General features: G+C 49.5%; 1 protein-coding gene across 7 annotated transcripts in view; it reads left to right on the forward strand.

The window, feature by feature from the left end:
- The window catches only part of PUM1 (pumilio RNA binding family member 1), an 80,887-nt gene that overhangs the window by 12,562 nt on the left and 50,776 nt on the right, over window positions 1-17,549 (forward strand). For 4 of the 7 annotated variants that reach the window (XM_030290231.4, XM_030290236.4, XM_030290235.4 and 1 more), the window contains exons 3-5: window positions 7,328-7,396; window positions 14,698-14,806; window positions 17,146-17,324. In XM_030290231.4, the coding sequence (XP_030146091.1) occupies window positions 7,328-7,396; window positions 14,698-14,806; window positions 17,146-17,324 (357 nt within the window). The remainder of the gene's footprint in view (window positions 1-7,327; window positions 7,397-14,697; window positions 14,807-17,145; window positions 17,325-17,549) is intronic. The other 3 variants (XM_030290233.4, XM_030290237.4, XM_030290234.4) reach the window with 1 other exon arrangement.

The raw sequence follows: 17,549 nt of genomic DNA on the forward strand, positions 1-17,549 counted from the left end.
CTCTAAGAGAATTGGCTAAGTAGAAACAGATAATTTAAACCCTCTTCAGTCACTGCTACCTCCAATAAATACAGGTATTTGATCAATTTAATGTTCGACATAGGAAAAAAATAATCATAAATCAGGCTTTATAGTGCACTTTTAGAGGCAGTTTAGATCATCGCTGGAATATTTCTTAGCTCAAATATTTATTAGCAAATATTTTTTAGATTATTTTTCTCCAAAGGAATTTGTAGTTAGTTTTCCATTTTTTTTTCCTCCTGTATGCCAGATTGTTTTATTTCTTTGTTTAATTCCACTTGCCTTTTGCTTTCTGTGAAACATCTCTTGGATAAGGAGGAAGAAAAAGAATCCTTTGGGGTTGAGAGTGAAATTTAGCCTTGGATAGTTTGGCTGCCTGTCTGCCCAGGTGAATGTAAATTCTGCATAAATGAGGATTCCTTAATATATAAAAAACTGCTGTAAAATCCCCTGGGATACCTGAAATGTGATACAGCGGTGCACTTGGAATTTATATGTAAAGGTCATTTTAGCAACCATATTTACTTAATATAAGGTGCAGTATTAACACAGATTGTTGACATTAATATTTACCTAAAATTACAATTCACATGCTTTGCTGGTCGCTCTCAGGGTGTGAAAAACCCCTTTGGATTATTCTGGAATAAAAAAATACAGTTCTAGAAATCTGCAAGGTAAATTCCCTGTTGTTTCCATGCTAATTTGTTGGGGCTTCAGCTCCGTGTTTAGTAATCAAAAGGACAGTTTGGGGCCCTGGCTGCTGTTAATTGACCTGAGTGCAGAATCCCTTTTGACAAGTGCCATTCCCCGGGGCCGGCTGTGCTGGGATCCAATAGCTGCAGTTCGCAGCTCCAGCAGTGCCCTGGCTCCTGGGCTGTGGGGCTGCTGCAGGTCTGGGGAGTGCTGGGGCTCTGTGCTTTCATGGAACCTCAGGTGGGTTGGTTCAGAAGGGACCTTGAAGCTCATCCCAACCCACCCCTGCCATGGCAGGGACCCCTCCCACTGTCCCAGGTGCTCCAGCCCCAGTGTCCAGCCTGGCCTTGGGCACTGCCAGGGATCCAGGGGCAGCCACAGCTGCTCTGGCAATTCCAGCCCAGCCCCTCCCACCCTGCCAGGGAACAATTCCCAATTCCCAATCTCCCATCCAGCCCTGCCCTCTGGCACTGGGAGCCATTCCCTGTGTCCGTCCCTCCATCCTTGTCCCCAGTCCCTCTGCAGCTCTCCTGGAGCCCCTTCAGGCCCTGCAGGGGCTCTGAGCTCTCCCTGGAGCTTCTCCTCTCCAGGGGAGCACCCCCAGCTCTCCAGCCTGGCTCCAGAGGGGCTCCAGCCCTGGGAGTATCTTTATGACCCTTTTGCTGTGTTGCAGTTTTTCCCCAGGGGACACCAGGGCCTGGTTTGGGGTGCAGCGTTAGAGCTGGAGCAGGAGGGGCTCAGTCCCATCCCTGTGTGTGGGTCGTTTCCCCACTCTCACTCTCCAGGGTGATCCAGACCTGTGCATCTTTGGTGATGTCTGTGATGAGCATCTGAGTCTTTGCTCTTCTGCACGAGATAACTTGGAAAACTGAAATCTGTGACAGGGTGTGTGTAAGGAACTTGGAGATGGGGAAAAGTGTTTTCCAGGTTTTGTGGGGTGGTGGGTGAGCAGCAGGTCCCAGCACACAGAACATCCTCAGCTGCTGGCACTGTGCTCTGTGCCTGTCGGGTACAGCTCCATCCAGTCAGAAGTGTTCCAGACATGGACCAGGGCTGGTGTCTGGGCAGCTTTGGCACAAGGAAGACGTTTGCTTCTGAGTTGTCACTGAGTTTTGTGATGCTGAGGCTGTCTAATCTTATTTAAAAGGAAAGAAAATGCAGTTGTCCTGTGTGAGGTGGCTGCCTGACATGAACGAGGTGCTCCAGCGGCCGGAAAATCTCTGTGAATGTGTTTGGTTCAGAGCTGCTGAGAGGCTCCTCTGCAGTGTGTGAGGTGGGAAGTGGCCATTGACCACGGGAGGAATCGGTTTGTGTTGTTGCAGTCTGCAGTAGAGGAGAGCTGGAAGCATTCCATGCTTTTTGTCCTTCTGGAATAGGATTGGGTGTCTGCTGTTGGATTGAGAAAAGCCCCTGGAGCACCGATGGGAGGCCAAGGGGATTGGGAGGATCAATAGGGTCAAATACAGAATCCTGCCCGTGGGTCACCACAAACCCCAGCAGCTCCAGGCTGGGGCAGAGCCTGGAAAACTGGGAAAGGCCCTGGGGATGCTGGTGACAGTCTGAACATGGACCCAGGTGTGCCAGAGGCTGCTGCCACCTGGGCTGTGTCAGCAGCAGGAGCAGGGCAGTGACTGTCCCTGTGCTGCCACTGCTGGGGCACCTCGTGACAGGAGAGACACTGAGGGGCTGGAGAGTATCCAGGGAAGGGGCTGGAGCCCCAGGAGAGGCTGAGGGAGCTGGGAAGGGGCTCAGCCTGGAGAAAAGGAGGCTCAGGGGGACCTTGTGGCTCTGCACAGCTCCTGCCAGAAGGGGACAGCCGGGGGGTCGGGCTCTGCTCCAGGGAACAGGGACAGGAGCAGAGGGAACGGCCTCAGGCTGGGCCAGGGCAGGCTCAGGGTGGGCAGCAGCAGGAATTTCCCCATGGAAAGGGGCTCAAGCCTTGGAACTGCCCAGGGGGGTTTGGAGTGCCCATCCCTGGAGGTGTGCAAAGAAGGGCTCAGGGCACGGAGTGCTCTGGGCTGGGAACAAGGTGGGGATCGGGCACAACTTGGACTCGATGGTCTCAGAGATTTTTTCCACCCTCAGTGATCTGGGAGAATGAATGAGGTTTGGAGGTCTGACACTGGATTCGCAGTGAGGAGTCCAGCTGTGCCTCAGGGATGCGCAGTGGGAATCCAGCTGTGTCTGTTGGATGTGCAGTGGGAATCCAGCTGTGTCTGGTGGGTGTGCAGTGGGGATCCAGCTGTGTCTGGTGGGTGTGCAGTGGGGATCCAGCTGTGTCTGGGTGTGCAGTGGGGATCCAGCTGTGTCTGGTGGGAGTGCAGTGGGGATCCAGCTGTGTCTGGTGGGTGTGCAGTGGGGATCCAGCTGTGTCTGGCTTTGCCCCGTGTTTTTCAGCAGCGAGGTGAGAAGTGGTGCAGAGCAGGGGCTGAATTCCCCCCAGGCTCAGGGAGTGCAGTGATCCCGTGGTTTTGCCCCAAGGCATGGCTGGTGGTGAATCCCACTGTGGGATGTGTGCTCCCACCGGGCAGGCAGGGAATGGTTTCTGAGTCAGTGGCATGGCTGGAGCTGGGGTGTGTTACAGTGACGCGCATTCCTGTATTGGAGTGTGGAAATCGTTCTTCCTGGATGAGATTTATATCACTCCTGAGTGCACCCACATGTTCCATGGTGAGGGGAGGATGTTCTTGTGCAATAAACCTGCTTTGGAACTCGTTCCAGAACGTGGTGCTTGTGTCCAGAGCCTTCCTTTTGTGAAGTGGGGTTCCGTGTGTGTGTGAGCAGAAGGGAGAGGCTGTCTCATCCTGGGGCAGGCAGCAGCTGGCTCCCGTGAGGATGTGCACTCTGATCCTGGGGCAGGCAGCAGCTGCCTCCCGTGAGGATGTGCACTCTGCATCCTTCCAGAGGCACGCCTGCCTGGAGCAGGGGCAGCCTTGGGTGCTGCTGGCTGGGAACAGTGGGAGTCAGGTTTGCTTGGATCACTTCCAAAGGGACTGGGACTCAGCTGCCCTCTCCTTGTGTGATTCCTGATTCCTGAAGTTTGTGGAGCTCACCTCTCCCTCCCAGGATGTCACACCAGATCCAGATGTCAGGGCATCGCTCCCTTGTGCAGCTGATTGATCCTGGCGTTGTCTTCTGGATTTCTTTCAAATCTCTGCTTCAGTGGTGAGCCACGTTTTCTGGTCATCACATCTCATCGGCGTCAGTGCCCATCTGGGGAGAAGTTCTGTCTCTGTGCACCTCCTTGTTTCTTGTGTTTACACCGTCCTGCCTCTGCTCTGTGCTCCTCAGAGCTCAGGGATCAGTGACAGGAACAGATCCTGATGAGGTGAAGGAGCAGCTCTATTGTTTAATGGCCATTCCAGAGGAATCCCTGACTTCTGGAATGCAGAGGTTTGGGAGTCATGGCCTCGGCTTGTGTTCTGCTGTTCCAGACACTTTGTTCTTCGAGGAAGGAAAAATGAAGGAGCCCTGGGATATTTGTGTGCAATGAGGTGAAAATGTGTTGCTGTTTAACATTAGAGGCGCTGAGAAATGGGGAAAAGATCCTTTGGGCGCAGTCTTTGAAAATCAAATTAATAGATCCAGTGATCAATGAAGGTAAAGAAACTGTGTGAGGGAGAGAAAGAGCTGGAGAATTGCTGTTTATGGACACTTTCTGCTCAGAGTGGCCAAAATCAGGCACAAAGACCTGATTTAGAAAATGCTTTTATCCATATTTGTTAGGATTCTTGAAAGAGAGATGATAAGGGATGTGAAATATCTGAATAATTTCTTCATTTCCTCACATCTAATAGCTGATAGAGAAGGCAGATTTTATTTTCTGCTTTTTGTCGTGGCTGGGGTAAGGGATAGTGGGGAGGGGGATGGAGGCAGCCTGTTTCTCCTGTGGCATTGTCCTGTTGGAGCATGTCCAGGAGCCACCAAGTCATCTGCAGAGCTGGAGCACCTCTGCTGAGAGATTTGGATTGTTCAGCATGGAAAGGAGAAGCCTTTGGGCTGATCTCATTGTGGCCTTCCAGTGCCCGCAGGGAAGGGTGGAGAAGGGGCTGTTGGCAAGAGCCTGGGGTGACAGGAGGAGACGCCTTCAAACTGCCAGAGAATAGGTATAAATTGGATATGTGGGAGAAATTATTCCCTGGCAGGGTGGGGAGGAACTGGGATAGAATTCCCAGAGCAGCTGTGGCAGTCCCTGGGATTGTCCAGGGCCAGGCTGGATGGGGCTTGGAGCAGCCTGGGACAGTGGAGGGTGTCCCTGCCATGGCAGGGGTGGCACTGGAGGAGCTTTAATGTCCCTTCCTACCCAACCCATTCCATGATTCCATGTTGACCCAATCAAATAAAATTATCAATTTATATCCTTTTGGATTTTCTGGGAATGTAGTGATTGGATCTTTGTAGCAGCTTTGTTTTGAGGTTCCCACAGCTCAGCACCCAGCCCTGGGGGTTGATTTCTTTTGGGGAAGCTGCTGGACACACTCGGGTGGCTTCTGTGGTTTGCTGGGACACCAGCAGCTGTGAGTTCACATCACCTTCTGAATCTCTCTGTGCAACTTCTCTCAGATGTCTGATGGAAATAATGATTTGCTCTCTGCCAGCTTTTGTGGTTTGGCACATCTGGAGGTTGCAGCACCTTCCATGAGTTCAGCTTGAAGTGCTCCACGAAGAATTTGGTCCCAGTGATGTTTGTGTGGCACCAGGCAGCTGAGCTGTGTCAGCTGCAGAGCTGGATGGAACTGGCAGGGGAGGAAAGTCCTCGGGGCTGCAGTTTTGGGAAGAGTTTCGCTCGGTGTTGGTGGCCCATGTGACAAATGTCACTGCAAAAGGTGGCAAGGCTGAGGCAGAACTGAAAATAACTGAGCTGAGTGAGATACAGTAACAAGAGATACCTGATTTTACAAGGATTCTGAGTGAGTGACCCCTGAGGATTTGCAAATTATGTAAATATCTATTAAATAATTCAATAATATACCACTAATCTTTTGCAAAGTATAATGGTAACAGAATAGAAGAATTTAGACTGGAGGGGATTTTTAGAGGTTAATGTGGTCCTTTCTTCCATCTGATTCTTAGATGAGGTGTATAGAATATTGTCTTAGATGAGATCTACAAAATATTGTCATAGAATAGAAATAAAACATAATCCCAAGGTCTTGGTCCTGCTGGAAGTGGCACTGCAGTATCAGAAGTTGTGGTTAAGGTCGCTGATGATGGTGTAACGTCACAGTGCTGGTCACTGGTGGGCCAGGAACATCTAAACAATTTTGGGGATTTCTTTTGTCCTGTAACTCACCCACCAGGTATTGCCGAGCTCCCTGCTCAGCCTGGGAGGGCTCTGTGCAGGGGCAGGACTAAGCCCCGTGTGTAAAGCTGCAGCATGCTGCGAGGAGCCTGGATCAGTGTGGACATTACTCACAGTAATGTGAGTAATGCTTTATAAACTCCTCCCTGCTGAGCAGAGAGCTGCCTCGGCCCTGCTGGGCTGCAGGGAGTGTGTAAACACTGAGTAGGAGGGGAGTGTGTGCTGCTTGTTTGGGGTGTTGGGGGCTGCTGGGACCCTGGAGGGGCATGGGAGGGCACTCACCCGCTCCCAGTCCCAGCACGTGGCTCAGCTGCTGCGCTTTGGCCTCAAGTCCAGAGTTGGGGTTTCTTCTTGAATTTGCTTCCTCGTGTGTGCTCAGCAGCTGAGATTTGGGAATGAGAAGCAGGAGAAGGGTTTTCCTGCATGTTCAACAAACCCAGTCCATGTTGGGTACTGATCCCTGCCCTGGGACAGGGACAGCACCAGGGCACGGCTGGAGCTGGGCCAGGGCAGGGCAGGCTGGAGCTCAGGGAAAGGTTCTTCCCCCAGAGGTGCTGGCACTGCCCAGGCTGCCCAGGGAATGGGCACGGCCCCGAGGCTGCCAGAGCCCCAGGGATGCCCAGCGTGGGGTTGCTGGGGGGTCCAGGAGCTGGATCAGTGATTCCTGTGGATATTCCAGCTCAGGATTCCCAATGTGGGATTGTTGGGGGTCTGGGTAGGGGCAGGAGCTGGACTTGGATCATTCTTGTGGACCCATTCTGTGCTTCTGTCAATTTATCCAATAGTTTCAAGTTTATGCTTTATTTTTTGCTCTAAATGACTCAATTTTCATCAAATCAATGTGTTGGTTTTTTTCTGCTTCGTGTGAGTGTAACCTGGATGTAAATTTGCCAGCTTTATACAGGAGATTTTCCTTGATTCCCACCTGAAATGATGCTGGCTCCTCATGCCTTGACTCCTTCACCTGAAACCATTGTGAAATATGAGCAGAGACAGTTATGTTAGGCTTTGTCTATCTTAAAAGTAACTGCTGGTTGTTCTTTTCCTGTGCATGTATAAATCTAACACACAGAAATAAATCTGTGTGTAATAATACATGTGTGTGTAAAATAATGGAAGTATATAAATGTTGTAACTGCTGGGAGTGTTAAAGGTAAGTCATCCTCTGGAGCTCCATAACCTTGTTACAGACTCTCATGTGGAATGTGGCTCTCAGTCTGGAGCAGAAAAATGGTTATAAACTGTGATTATAAATAAATACAGCAAAGAAAAGCATTTCCTCATGGCCTTCTCTCCCCCATCTGTGAATAGGTGCGTTCCATGGATGAGCTGAATCATGATTTCCAAGCACTGGCTCTGGAGGGACGGGCTATGGGAGAGGTAAGTGAGAGGCCTGGAGAAAAAAAATCCGTATTTTGGGAGGGGAAAGAAATGAAACAGCAGCTTTTTGAGGCTGCTGGGACGATTGTGATGCTGAGGGCTCTCCATTCTGCCTGTGAGATGGCTCTGGGTCTGTGTGTGTGTGAGATTGATCCAACCCCAAACGTGCCGGGCCCCAAACGTGCCGGGCCCCAAACGTGCCGGGCCCCAAACCTGCCGGGCCCCAAACCTGCCGGGCCCCAAACCTGCCGGGCTGGAATCCATCACAGAGGGAGGACCAGCTAAATTTCCACCTGTTGGCTCATCCAGCAGCAGAGAGTGGCTGGAGAGCAACAGCTCGCAATCGGCTGGGGACAGGTGTCCCAGTGCTTGGAGCAGGTTTATTTTGGGATTCGCTGAGCTCAGACCTCGTTGTGCTGCGGGGCATTGTCTGCTGCTCTGTTTCCAGTCCTGCCCACCTTGTTTTTGGTTCTTGCAGAAAGGTCAGGGCTGTGTTTAAGGTTTGGAGTAACTGGCAGGGTAAGCCAGGGCTGCAGGAGGGAAAGAGCAGGGCACAGATAATGGGCCTGCAGCTGGAACTTCACAGAACTCCATCCAGAGTTAATTAATTTAATCCCTCACAGCAGCAAGGAGGTGGCAGATTTAGGGGGAAATGCCCACTGGTTTTCTTAGAAAAAAGAGAATTTACCTGGTTTTAGAGTGACCTGAAAGAATAGCTTGTTCCTGTAGGTTCCTGGAAGTTGAATGGAAAGACTTCTTTGCCTTGCCTGGTTCCTTTTGCCTTTAGTGAGTCCCTTGTGGAAGGACAGAGGAGAAAATCGTGTCTGGTAGGAGGGTGTTCATGTGTGGCAGCTCAGCTTGATGCGAGTCTGATGCTCCTCTCAAGTTGAGACCAGTTTATTTCCTCCATGTTTAGTTCATCCTGTCTGCTACCCAGTGCATGAGCCAGGTGTAAAAAATAAGAACCCCTGGAACCCAAAGTTGCTGTTTTGGAGAAAAGAGCAAACCAGGACTGTGGCATGGTGGGATTCATAGTAAGGTGCCCTCTCTCAGGTCAAAAACCTCCTTCCTTCCCCTGTTGCTTCTTCCGTCCCTGCTTTGGGTCCCTGCTTTACTTCTCCCCCTTTCTTTCTCCCCCCTTCCTTCTGTGGAAAACCATCATCCAGGGTTGGATTTTGATTTGACTTGAGAGGAAAATCTGTTTCTCCAGGTTGGATTAATTTACCCTAAGACTGTTGACTATGAGGAGGTGAAAATGATTTTCAAAGGAGCAAACATGACATTAAAAACCTGCCTGAAGCTGCTGCACAGCAGCTGCTGTGCTCCATGTGCAGCTTGCCTGTGGAATGCTGGGGGTGGGAATGTTCTGAGGAGATGAGTTTGTGACACCTCATTTGGGCAGGAGTTCATGCTCAGAGAGAGAGGGAGCCCAGGCTGGCTGTGAGCAGGTTCTCAGTGCTCAGCTCTGCTTGTCAGGACACAAGGTCACAGAGCTGGAACGCCTGAAGGAATTCCTAAAACTGCTGAGTTCTCCCACCTTTTGGTTTATTTAGGCATTTCTGAGAGGAGCGAGTTTGGGTTTGTTTTTGGGGCTTTGCCTTCCAGTTATGACTCATTTTTTTCCCCTCTTCTTGTAACTGTGATGCAGAAAGTTTTGGCAATGGCATCCTTTTGTCACTGGGCTTTTCCACATGCTGGAATGAGCAATTTTTTTGGGAAAGATGACATCTCACCCTTCTTCTTCAGCTAAACCACTATTTCTTGTTTCTCTTGGGGTTTTTCTCCCTCAGTCTCACAGTTTCCATTCTTATCCCGCTGAATTTTCTCTGTATCTCTCCAAGGCTGATTTCAGGAGATCACAGAGGATCTGGTTTGGCTTTCAGGACCATGTGAAAAATCGCCTGGATTTTGTGCAGTTTAGATGCCTTAGCAAAGCACTGGTGGTTTTTACCCTTTCTGATCCTGGAATGAGAAGGAAGCTTGGGGAGAAAGTCAGAGAGTCTGAAATGAATGATAGTGAAATCCATAGTGAAAAACCTGGAGGAGAAAGATGAGGAAGAGCATTTCTGCATTCAGTGTTAGATTTCTTTTATCTTCTAGTTTTCTTGCTCCTTGTTAAGCACCGTCATAATTTCAGTAATTGAAGGAGTTTGTGAAGACATTGGAGCAGTTTTTTAAAGGGCACTGTCAAACAATTAAATCTCTTATCTATCCTACTCTCAAAACATAGATAATACTTGGAGATCAACAGATACCCTTATCTGGGAACATTAAGAATACTTTAAAAACCCCCACAGTTTTCTTCTCTCTTGGGGCTGTTTCCATCCTCAGACTCCCAGCCTCATATTCCTGAATTTCCAGCGAGTGGAAATGCAATATTTTCTCGAGCAGGGATTGAAAAGAGTCCCAGAGCCCCCTTTTCTCCACTCTAAACTGTGAAAGCTTTGTGCTGTTGGTAGTGACTGTGGTCAGTAATGCTGAAAGCAGCTCTGGGGCCAGGGGATGTTGTCCCTCTGTTCCAGCACCTTCTCCAGGCTGTTTCCTGGGATGAAGAACTCACCTTGGAGCTTTGTCTAGCAGTTCCATGTGGGATTTTGGTGCTGTGGCTCTGCCCATATGGCACTTAAGGCCTTGATCCCACAGCCCTGACCCTTCTCTTTGGCTTAACACAAGCCCTGCAAGTTCCCTTTGTCCCCCAGCCTCAGGGTGGGGAGCTGCACATCTGCTTTTCCTTGCTGAATCCCTTGGATCTGTAGCTTTGCAGCAGGGAATTTCGGTGCAGGGTCTCTGGGGATAGTGGGCAGCACAGAGGGGCTGTGAGCTGCACTTGGGTTTGTCCCCAACCCCTTACAGGCATTTGGGACCTTGGATTGGGAGTAGGTTGTGCAAAGTCTGGGTCTGGAGTCAGGAGCAGCTGGGTGAGGTGCTGGTGAAACTTAATCCTGAGGGTGGGAGGAAGATGGGGACACAGAGCCATGAGGCAACTGGAGGTGCTTAACTTCAAACTGGAGTACTGGGGGTAGCAGGGAATTGGAGCCTGCCCTGGAAGAGAAATGTTGGTGAGGAATATTTTATACATTTAGCTCAAAGTGTTTAATTATTGCTGGGCTGCTGCCCTTGCAGGTGGCAGTGCTGGGGTCACTGAGTGTGGGCAGTGAGGTTCCTGCAGCCCCTGGGGATCGTTGTAGGGGAGCTGTGGGACATCAGAACCTGGAGAGGCAGCTTGGATCTCTGCTCTGGGACAGGGACAGTACCAGGGCACGGCTGGAGCTGGGCCAGGGCAGGGCAGGCTGGAGCTCAGGGAAAGGTTCTTCCCCCAGGGGTGCTGGCACTGCCCAGGCTGCCCAGGGAATGGGCACGGCCCCGAGGCTGCCAGAGCCCCAGGGATGCCCAGGGTGGGGTTGTTGGGGGGTCCAGGAGCTGGATCAGTGACCCTTGTGGATATTCCAGCTCAGGATAGTCCATGATTCTGTGCCCATGTCTGTGGTTAATGCCCCATTGGTGCAGCTGGGTAGGTCCTGGAGAAGGCCCTGCAGAGGGACACAGTCCCGGTGGTTGTGACACTTCAGTTACCTGGATTAAAGAAAACAACCACAAACCAAACAAAAATGAAGGAAAAAGCCACCCCAAACTAAAGCCCTGTGCCTCTGCTTTCCATGCTACTGATGTGTTGTGTTCCCACAAATTTTGATTTATTGGCCCTATAAATTTATGATTCATTGGCAGCTGGGGAGCACTGGCAGTTGGGAAAAATGTTTGGGTTGAGTTTTTCAGTTTCCCCAGCGCTGGCACCGTTGAAGATGGGAACAGTGGGGCCAGGATGGAGATGGAAGCAGTGGGATGGAGATGGGAGCAGGGGGGCCAGGATGGAGATGGGAGCAGTGGAGCAAGGTTGGTGATGGTGCCACAGCAGCTGCCCTGGCACTTCAAGGAAGCTCAGAGCAGGGCTGGGAGCAGATGGAGTTGAAGGAATGGTCAGACATTCCCAGCCCTGTGCTCCCTTTCCTGTTCTCTCTCCAGAGCTGTGAGGGATGTGAGTCCCAGAGCGGGCAGGCAATGCCTGTTCCCTGCACGGCAGTGCCAGGGCAGTGCCAGGGCTGTCCCAGAGCAGGGCAGAGCTCTCCCGGGTCTGTGCAGGGATGTGCCAGGGCTGTCCTGGGGCAGTGCCAGGGCTGTCCCAGTACAGTGCAGGGGTGTGCAGGGCTGGCACTGCTGCTGGGAGCTCCCCTCCCTGTGCAGGGCTGGCACTGCTGCTGGGAGCTCCCCTCCCTGGGCACGGCTGGCACTGCTGGCACTGCTGCCGGGTGCCCTCCCTGCTGCCGATAACATCTGTGGCACAAAGCAGGACCTGTAAACACCCAGGTAAACACCTGCTGTAAATACCTGCTCTGCCTTCCCTGCCTGTTGCTGCAGACAAACCCAGTTCTGCACTGCACAGATGGCTGCTTTTATCTTAATATTTGCCTTGTCTGAGGGGGATCAGTTTTCTTAATTTGTCTAATTCATAATCCCATCTCAGTGGGATCTGTGTGTCCTGGCTGCTGGAAGAATTGCTTTTGTTGATGATGGGTAAGTCCTCCCCTCCTCCCTGCTCTGCCAAATTGAATATTGGCCTAACTGGTAAGTCCTTTGTAAGAGGGCTTAGCAGGATTATTTTCATAGTGGATAGGGTCAATTTTAATAAAAACCAGGGAATGAATAAATGACTCTGGTTCTAAACCGCTGCTTATTCTTTTCAAATTTCCAACCTGCAGAACTGCTTTAGAGTCACTGAAAATACCCTTTTTTTTTCCTTCCATTGCAACTGACAACTTTCCCTGAGGAAGAATTTATTGTCTTAGCAGCCTGTTGCATAATTGCAGATGATTGCTGCTTGCTAATGCTCTGTGTTGCTTGGAGGAGCACTTGACAGAACAAAGCCCCTTCCCCTCATTAGCATCTGTTAATATTGGCTTTGGGGATTCCCTTATATCTGTAAATAGTTCTGGAATCTCCGTGTGAGGTTAACTTCTTTCTTCTGTTTGTTTCTGCTTTTCCAGTTGGAAACTTGGTGTTTCTGGTGAGGAGATTTTAAACTGGAAAGAGCAGAGCTGGGGTTCTCTGTGCAGGAGCAGGGGTGTGCAGGAGATAGGGAGAATTAAAACGTTTTGTGACCCTTGGGTGTGATTCACTGCAAAATTCACAAGGTGTTGGGGTGCAGTTCTGCAGGACTGTGCTGGTGAAGGTTTTATTTTCCTTAGGAAAGGGGTAGAGGAGAGCAGGGCGAAGAGGGAAGGGCTGGATTAGCTGCAGATCCCCCTCCAGCAGGAAGTGCTGGCACAGCCCCAGGTGTGCTGGAGCTGCTGCAGGTGTGGAGAATCCCCGAGTGCTTTGGATGGGCAGGGATCTCAAAGCCCATCCAGTTCCACGTCCCACTGTCCCAGGCTGCTCCAAGCAGGTGTTGTCAGGAGAAACGGGAAGTGTTTAACTGCAGCTAAAATTCAGTTTAATCAGTTTGTGCTGCTTTCTGTTCAAAATTCCTTGCAATGCCATGAGGAGAGTTGTTATTTCTGCGCTGTGGCAGCAGCAGGAGGAAAAAAAGCTGTATTTGAAGAAATACAGGAACGACAGAAGATTAAAAAAAATTTGCAAGACACCTGATACGTGTTGATGTTTATAAATACTGGAGAGCAGTGGCTTGGCTTTTCCCTCCTTCCCCGTGCAGACGGAGGAACAGGTTCATCTGTGTTTGGGAATGACTGGTGCTCATGGGAGCCTCCTGCCCTTCCATTTGGGGTTATTTTGGGATGGCAGAAAGAGGAGTGTGGGGCAGGGTCCCTGCTTTTATCCTCGAGCAGCCTGCACCATGTTGAGGGTGTGAGGAGAAATCCTGTCTGAAATCACTGCAGAGTGATTTGGTTTGTAAACAAACAGCTCTTTGTTGAGTTGGGGAGGAAATGGAGAGCACAACTTTGTGATTGTGCTTTAAACCAGCACCTAAGAGCTGTGAAATCAGTTCTTGCTGCTTCCTCTGCAGCCAGCAGCTGATTTACTCCTTGAGTTCCGCCTTAGATTTGCCATCTGCTGCTGGAGTTAACAGGAGTTGATATCAGTCAGGATATTGAATTTGATATCAAATCAAGATATTGAAGTGGTTATCAGGATATTTAATTTGCTATCAGTCAGGGTATTGAAACAGATACCAGTCAGGATTTATCACCATTCCTGATCCAGATGAGAGATCCCCAGAACTGATGGTTCTTGTTTGTTCCATGGGAATTTCAGGCAGATTCACGTTCTTTTCATCTTCAGTTTGAGTTTTATCCCAGTTTCAGGCAAGGCTCATTTCATGGTTAATTTGCAGTGAATGTGCTGCTGGGAATTCCTTCCATCCATCCCATCCAGAGGATTTACTGGGATATTGTCCCCATGCCACCTCAGGGCCTGGAGGTGGCCCTGGTGAAGCTGTTCCCAAAACCCCCTAAAGAATGGGAAGAAGGATACAGGAGAGGGATTTTAACAAGGCAGGGAGGGACAGGACCCAGGGAATGGCTCCCAGTGCCAGAGGGCAGGGCTGGATGGGAGATTGGGAATTGGGAATTGTTCCCTGGCAGGGTGGGGAGGGGCTGGGCTGGAATTCCCAGAGCAGCTGTTCTCTCTGCCACCTTCAGAGCCAGGACCCCTGGGCTGTGCCAGCTCAGGATGGCTCTGTCCCATTCCCAGGAGCTTTCCCTGTTCTGTCCCAGCTCAAGGTGGCTCTGTCCCATTCCAGGGAGCTTTTCCTGTTCTGTCCCAGCTCAAGGTGGCTCTGTCATATTCCCAGGAGCTTTTCCCCCTCGTGGCAGGTGCTGCCCTCCCTCCCATCAGTGTTCCCAAACCCCTGGAGCAGCAGAGTCCTCAGCAGAAGGAGAAATGGGAACTCCTGAGCTTCCCTGTCGCTGTTGTGTCCCTCCAGCAGCAGCTCCCATTGGGAGGCAGGAATTTGTTCCCAGGTGAACTCAGGAAAATGCAAATATTTTCCCCCTCATTTATTTTCCCTTGTGAGTGCAGAGAGGCTGGGGAGTGTCTGTGAGAGTGTCTGACGTGTGGGGAGTTCCTGGAGCTGGGAGGAAAATCAGGGATGGGGAGATGGAATTGTTCCCTCAGCTTTCACCTGGGAGATGTAAATATTTGATTATATCAGTTGTGTTTAATGATTGATACCTGATAGAAGGGAGATGCTTATGGGGTTTATGTTGGCATTTTATACTTATTTTAATCCTGCTTTGCTTTGTTTTGTTCTTTTTTTTTTGTTTGTTTGTTTTGTTTTGTTTTAATTGCAGCAGCTGTTGCCGGGTAAAAAGTTTTGGGAATCTGATGATTCCAGCAAAGATGGACCAAAAGGGATATTTCTGGGAGATCAGTGGAGAGACAGTGCTTGGGGAACATCAGGTAGCTCAATTATTTCCTTAATTTAGTTGGGGTTGGATACAGAAATGCGCAATTTATTTGCTCAAAGTCCGTGGCCAGGCTGGATGATACAGCTTTGAAAAGATTAAAAACCCATCTGGTTTATGTAATAAAAAACAAATAGAAAACCTCACTTTGCTTTGTGATAAAATTAAGATATCCAGGGATGTCAGAACATTGTGTAATGTGAATATGTGTAAATTCATGTTTATCTGCTTAAAAATCTTAAATTATGCTTAAAATTTCAATTTCTGATGTGTTTTCTACCTTGGAATGGATCAGCTGAAAAGTTTAAACAAAGATCTTGGAGAACAAGATGAACTAAAAAAAAAAAACCCTTCATTTTTTAAATACTAAACCAACCAGCCAAAACCCACCATTCTGTTAAAAAAAAAAAAAAAAAAAGATGTTTTGAATTAGTGTTGAGTTAAATCTGCCAACGATTTTGTTCTTGCATCAGAGACTGTCCCTGATTTTGGACTTGATGGGAGAGCAACATTCAGTTTAAAAATTAAAAAACTGAGGTTTTGAATTAGTATTGAATTTATCTGCCAAAGATTTTGTTCTTGGCTTAGAGACTCTCCCTAATTCTGAACTTTGGGGGAGAATATTCAGGTTGGTTTTAGGAAAAAAAAAAAAAAACAAACCTGCAAGTGCTGGGTTTTAAATGCTGACCTTTGATTGTTCTCTCCATGGTTTCTGTGTCATGAATCTGCTCCTGAAACACAGCTGGGTGTCTGGTGCAGCTGCCAAAAGCTCCAGCTCCCAGGAAATGGCATTTAGAGCTCCCAGGAAATGACATTTACCTCACTGTTGTGTGGGGTTTTCCCTGTTTTAAAAGTAGTGATAAAGCCTTGTTTTATTATTTCCATTAAAACATGGCCATGAAAAGGGGACAGAGCTTCTCGAAATGTGCCTGGCTGGATCAGTGTGGTGCAGCCCCTATGGGAAGGTGGAGCCTGGATCCTCCCCTGGATCCTCCCTGGCTCCATCCATGCTCATGCTGCACTGCTGGATTTGGGTTTTCACTCCTCTGCCTCAGAGTTGTGGATTTAGAACCTTTAAAGGCTTTTCAGAACTTTCAAAAGCTACAAGCTGTAGTCCTGCCCTCCTTCCACTCCTGGGACACAGAGCTGGGCAGCAGTGCTGGGTTAAAACAAAATTTTCTCTTTTTTTGGAGAAGCTTTTTCCCCCCACAATCCCCCCAGTCCATCCAGGTGAGGCCTGGGTCTTCCTTGGCTCCAAACCTTCTCCATCCGTGCCCACAGGATGCACTGCAGGCCTCCCACGTGGATTTGGGGTTTTACTCTACCCCAAAGTTCTGGATTTGGACCCTTCAAACCCAGCAGCTCAAAGCTGCAGTCCTGCCCTTCCTTCCCCCTCCTGGGGACACAGAGGTGGCAGCAGTGCCAGGTTAAAACTGGCTGTTCCCCTTTTTTGGAAGCTTTACCCCAAAAAATCTCCCCAGCCCAAGTCCCTTTGTGGCCGCATTGATGGGGAAAAGAAGGAAGTTTAGCCAGGAGCAGTGAGAGGATGGAATTCCTTTCACTTGCTTCGTGAGGAAGCTCCAGTGTCAGCATCCCTGGGTATTGGTGTCTCTTCCCTGTCCCACCAGCCCTTGGCAATTCCCAGACCTGCTGTCTGATATTTTGGACTCCCTGCCTGTTGCCAGGAGCAGAGAATCCCTTCTTTCCCTTTCCCCTTTCCTCCCTTTTGGGGTCACTCTCCCCTTCCCAGGCAGGGATTTTGGCAGAGCCCAAAGGATTTGGAGACCCCGAGTCTGTCCTGGTGGGGCCTCAAAGCCTCAGCAATAGCAGAGGGCTGGGGCAAGAGGACAGGGGGATGAAGAAGGAGAAATGAACTCCTCAGAAACCTTTTCTTGAGGAAAGAGCAGCCAAAAAAATCTCTGATCTTGACATGAACACAGCAATTGGTGGAACAAAGGACACGGGGCTGGTGGAGCAGCAGGATCGTGCTTTAAATGACAAGCCAAAACTTGTTTTCACTGTGCTAACCCAAGAATTTTACTAAAACTAAAAACTGAAACTTTATTTTTTTAATTGCAACCTTTAATTAGTCTTAAATTTCAGGCATTTTATAAGTTTAGATTTTAAACCTAGCTCTCACTTGCAGGTTTACATGTTGTAGTATTTAAAAAATGAAGAAAGCCATCCTGGCTTAACTAATGGACATCAGCAGAATCACAAAGTTGGCACTTCTGAGTGCAAATAAGCCCCTGGGGAGTACATATTGAATGATTTAATTTGTCTCCTTTGAATAGTTGGATCTGCTTGTGAGAGTTTCCCATGTTTCTGTTCCAGATCACTCTGTTTCCCAGCCAATTATGGTTCAGAGAAGGCCTGGGCAGGGCTTCCATGTGAACAGTGAAGTCAACTCAGTGCTGTCACCACGGTCAGAGAGTGGAGGGCTGGGAGTGAGCATGGTGGAGTATGTGCTGAGCTCATCTCCTGGAGACTCCTGCCTAAGGAAAGGAGCGTTTGTAAGTGCCTGACTGCCACCTTTCTGCTCTTTTCTCCCTTTGCTGCTCGGTTTGTTTGGTTGTGAATCATTTCTAGGGCAGAGGTTTCTTTCTTGCTCTCAGTTTAGCTGTTCTCTCAAACAGGGCAGGTTTAGTCCTTGGCTGGGGGATGTGGGATGGGAGATGGGAAGGTGCTGGCATTCCTTGCATGCTTGGAAAAACCCCCCAGCAGAAACACCCCATCCA

The sequence above is a fragment of the Taeniopygia guttata genome, chromosome 23 (assembly GCF_048771995.1).
Source record: "Taeniopygia guttata chromosome 23, bTaeGut7.mat, whole genome shotgun sequence".
In the NCBI taxonomy this organism is placed as follows: Eukaryota; Metazoa; Chordata; class Aves; order Passeriformes; family Estrildidae; genus Taeniopygia; species Taeniopygia guttata.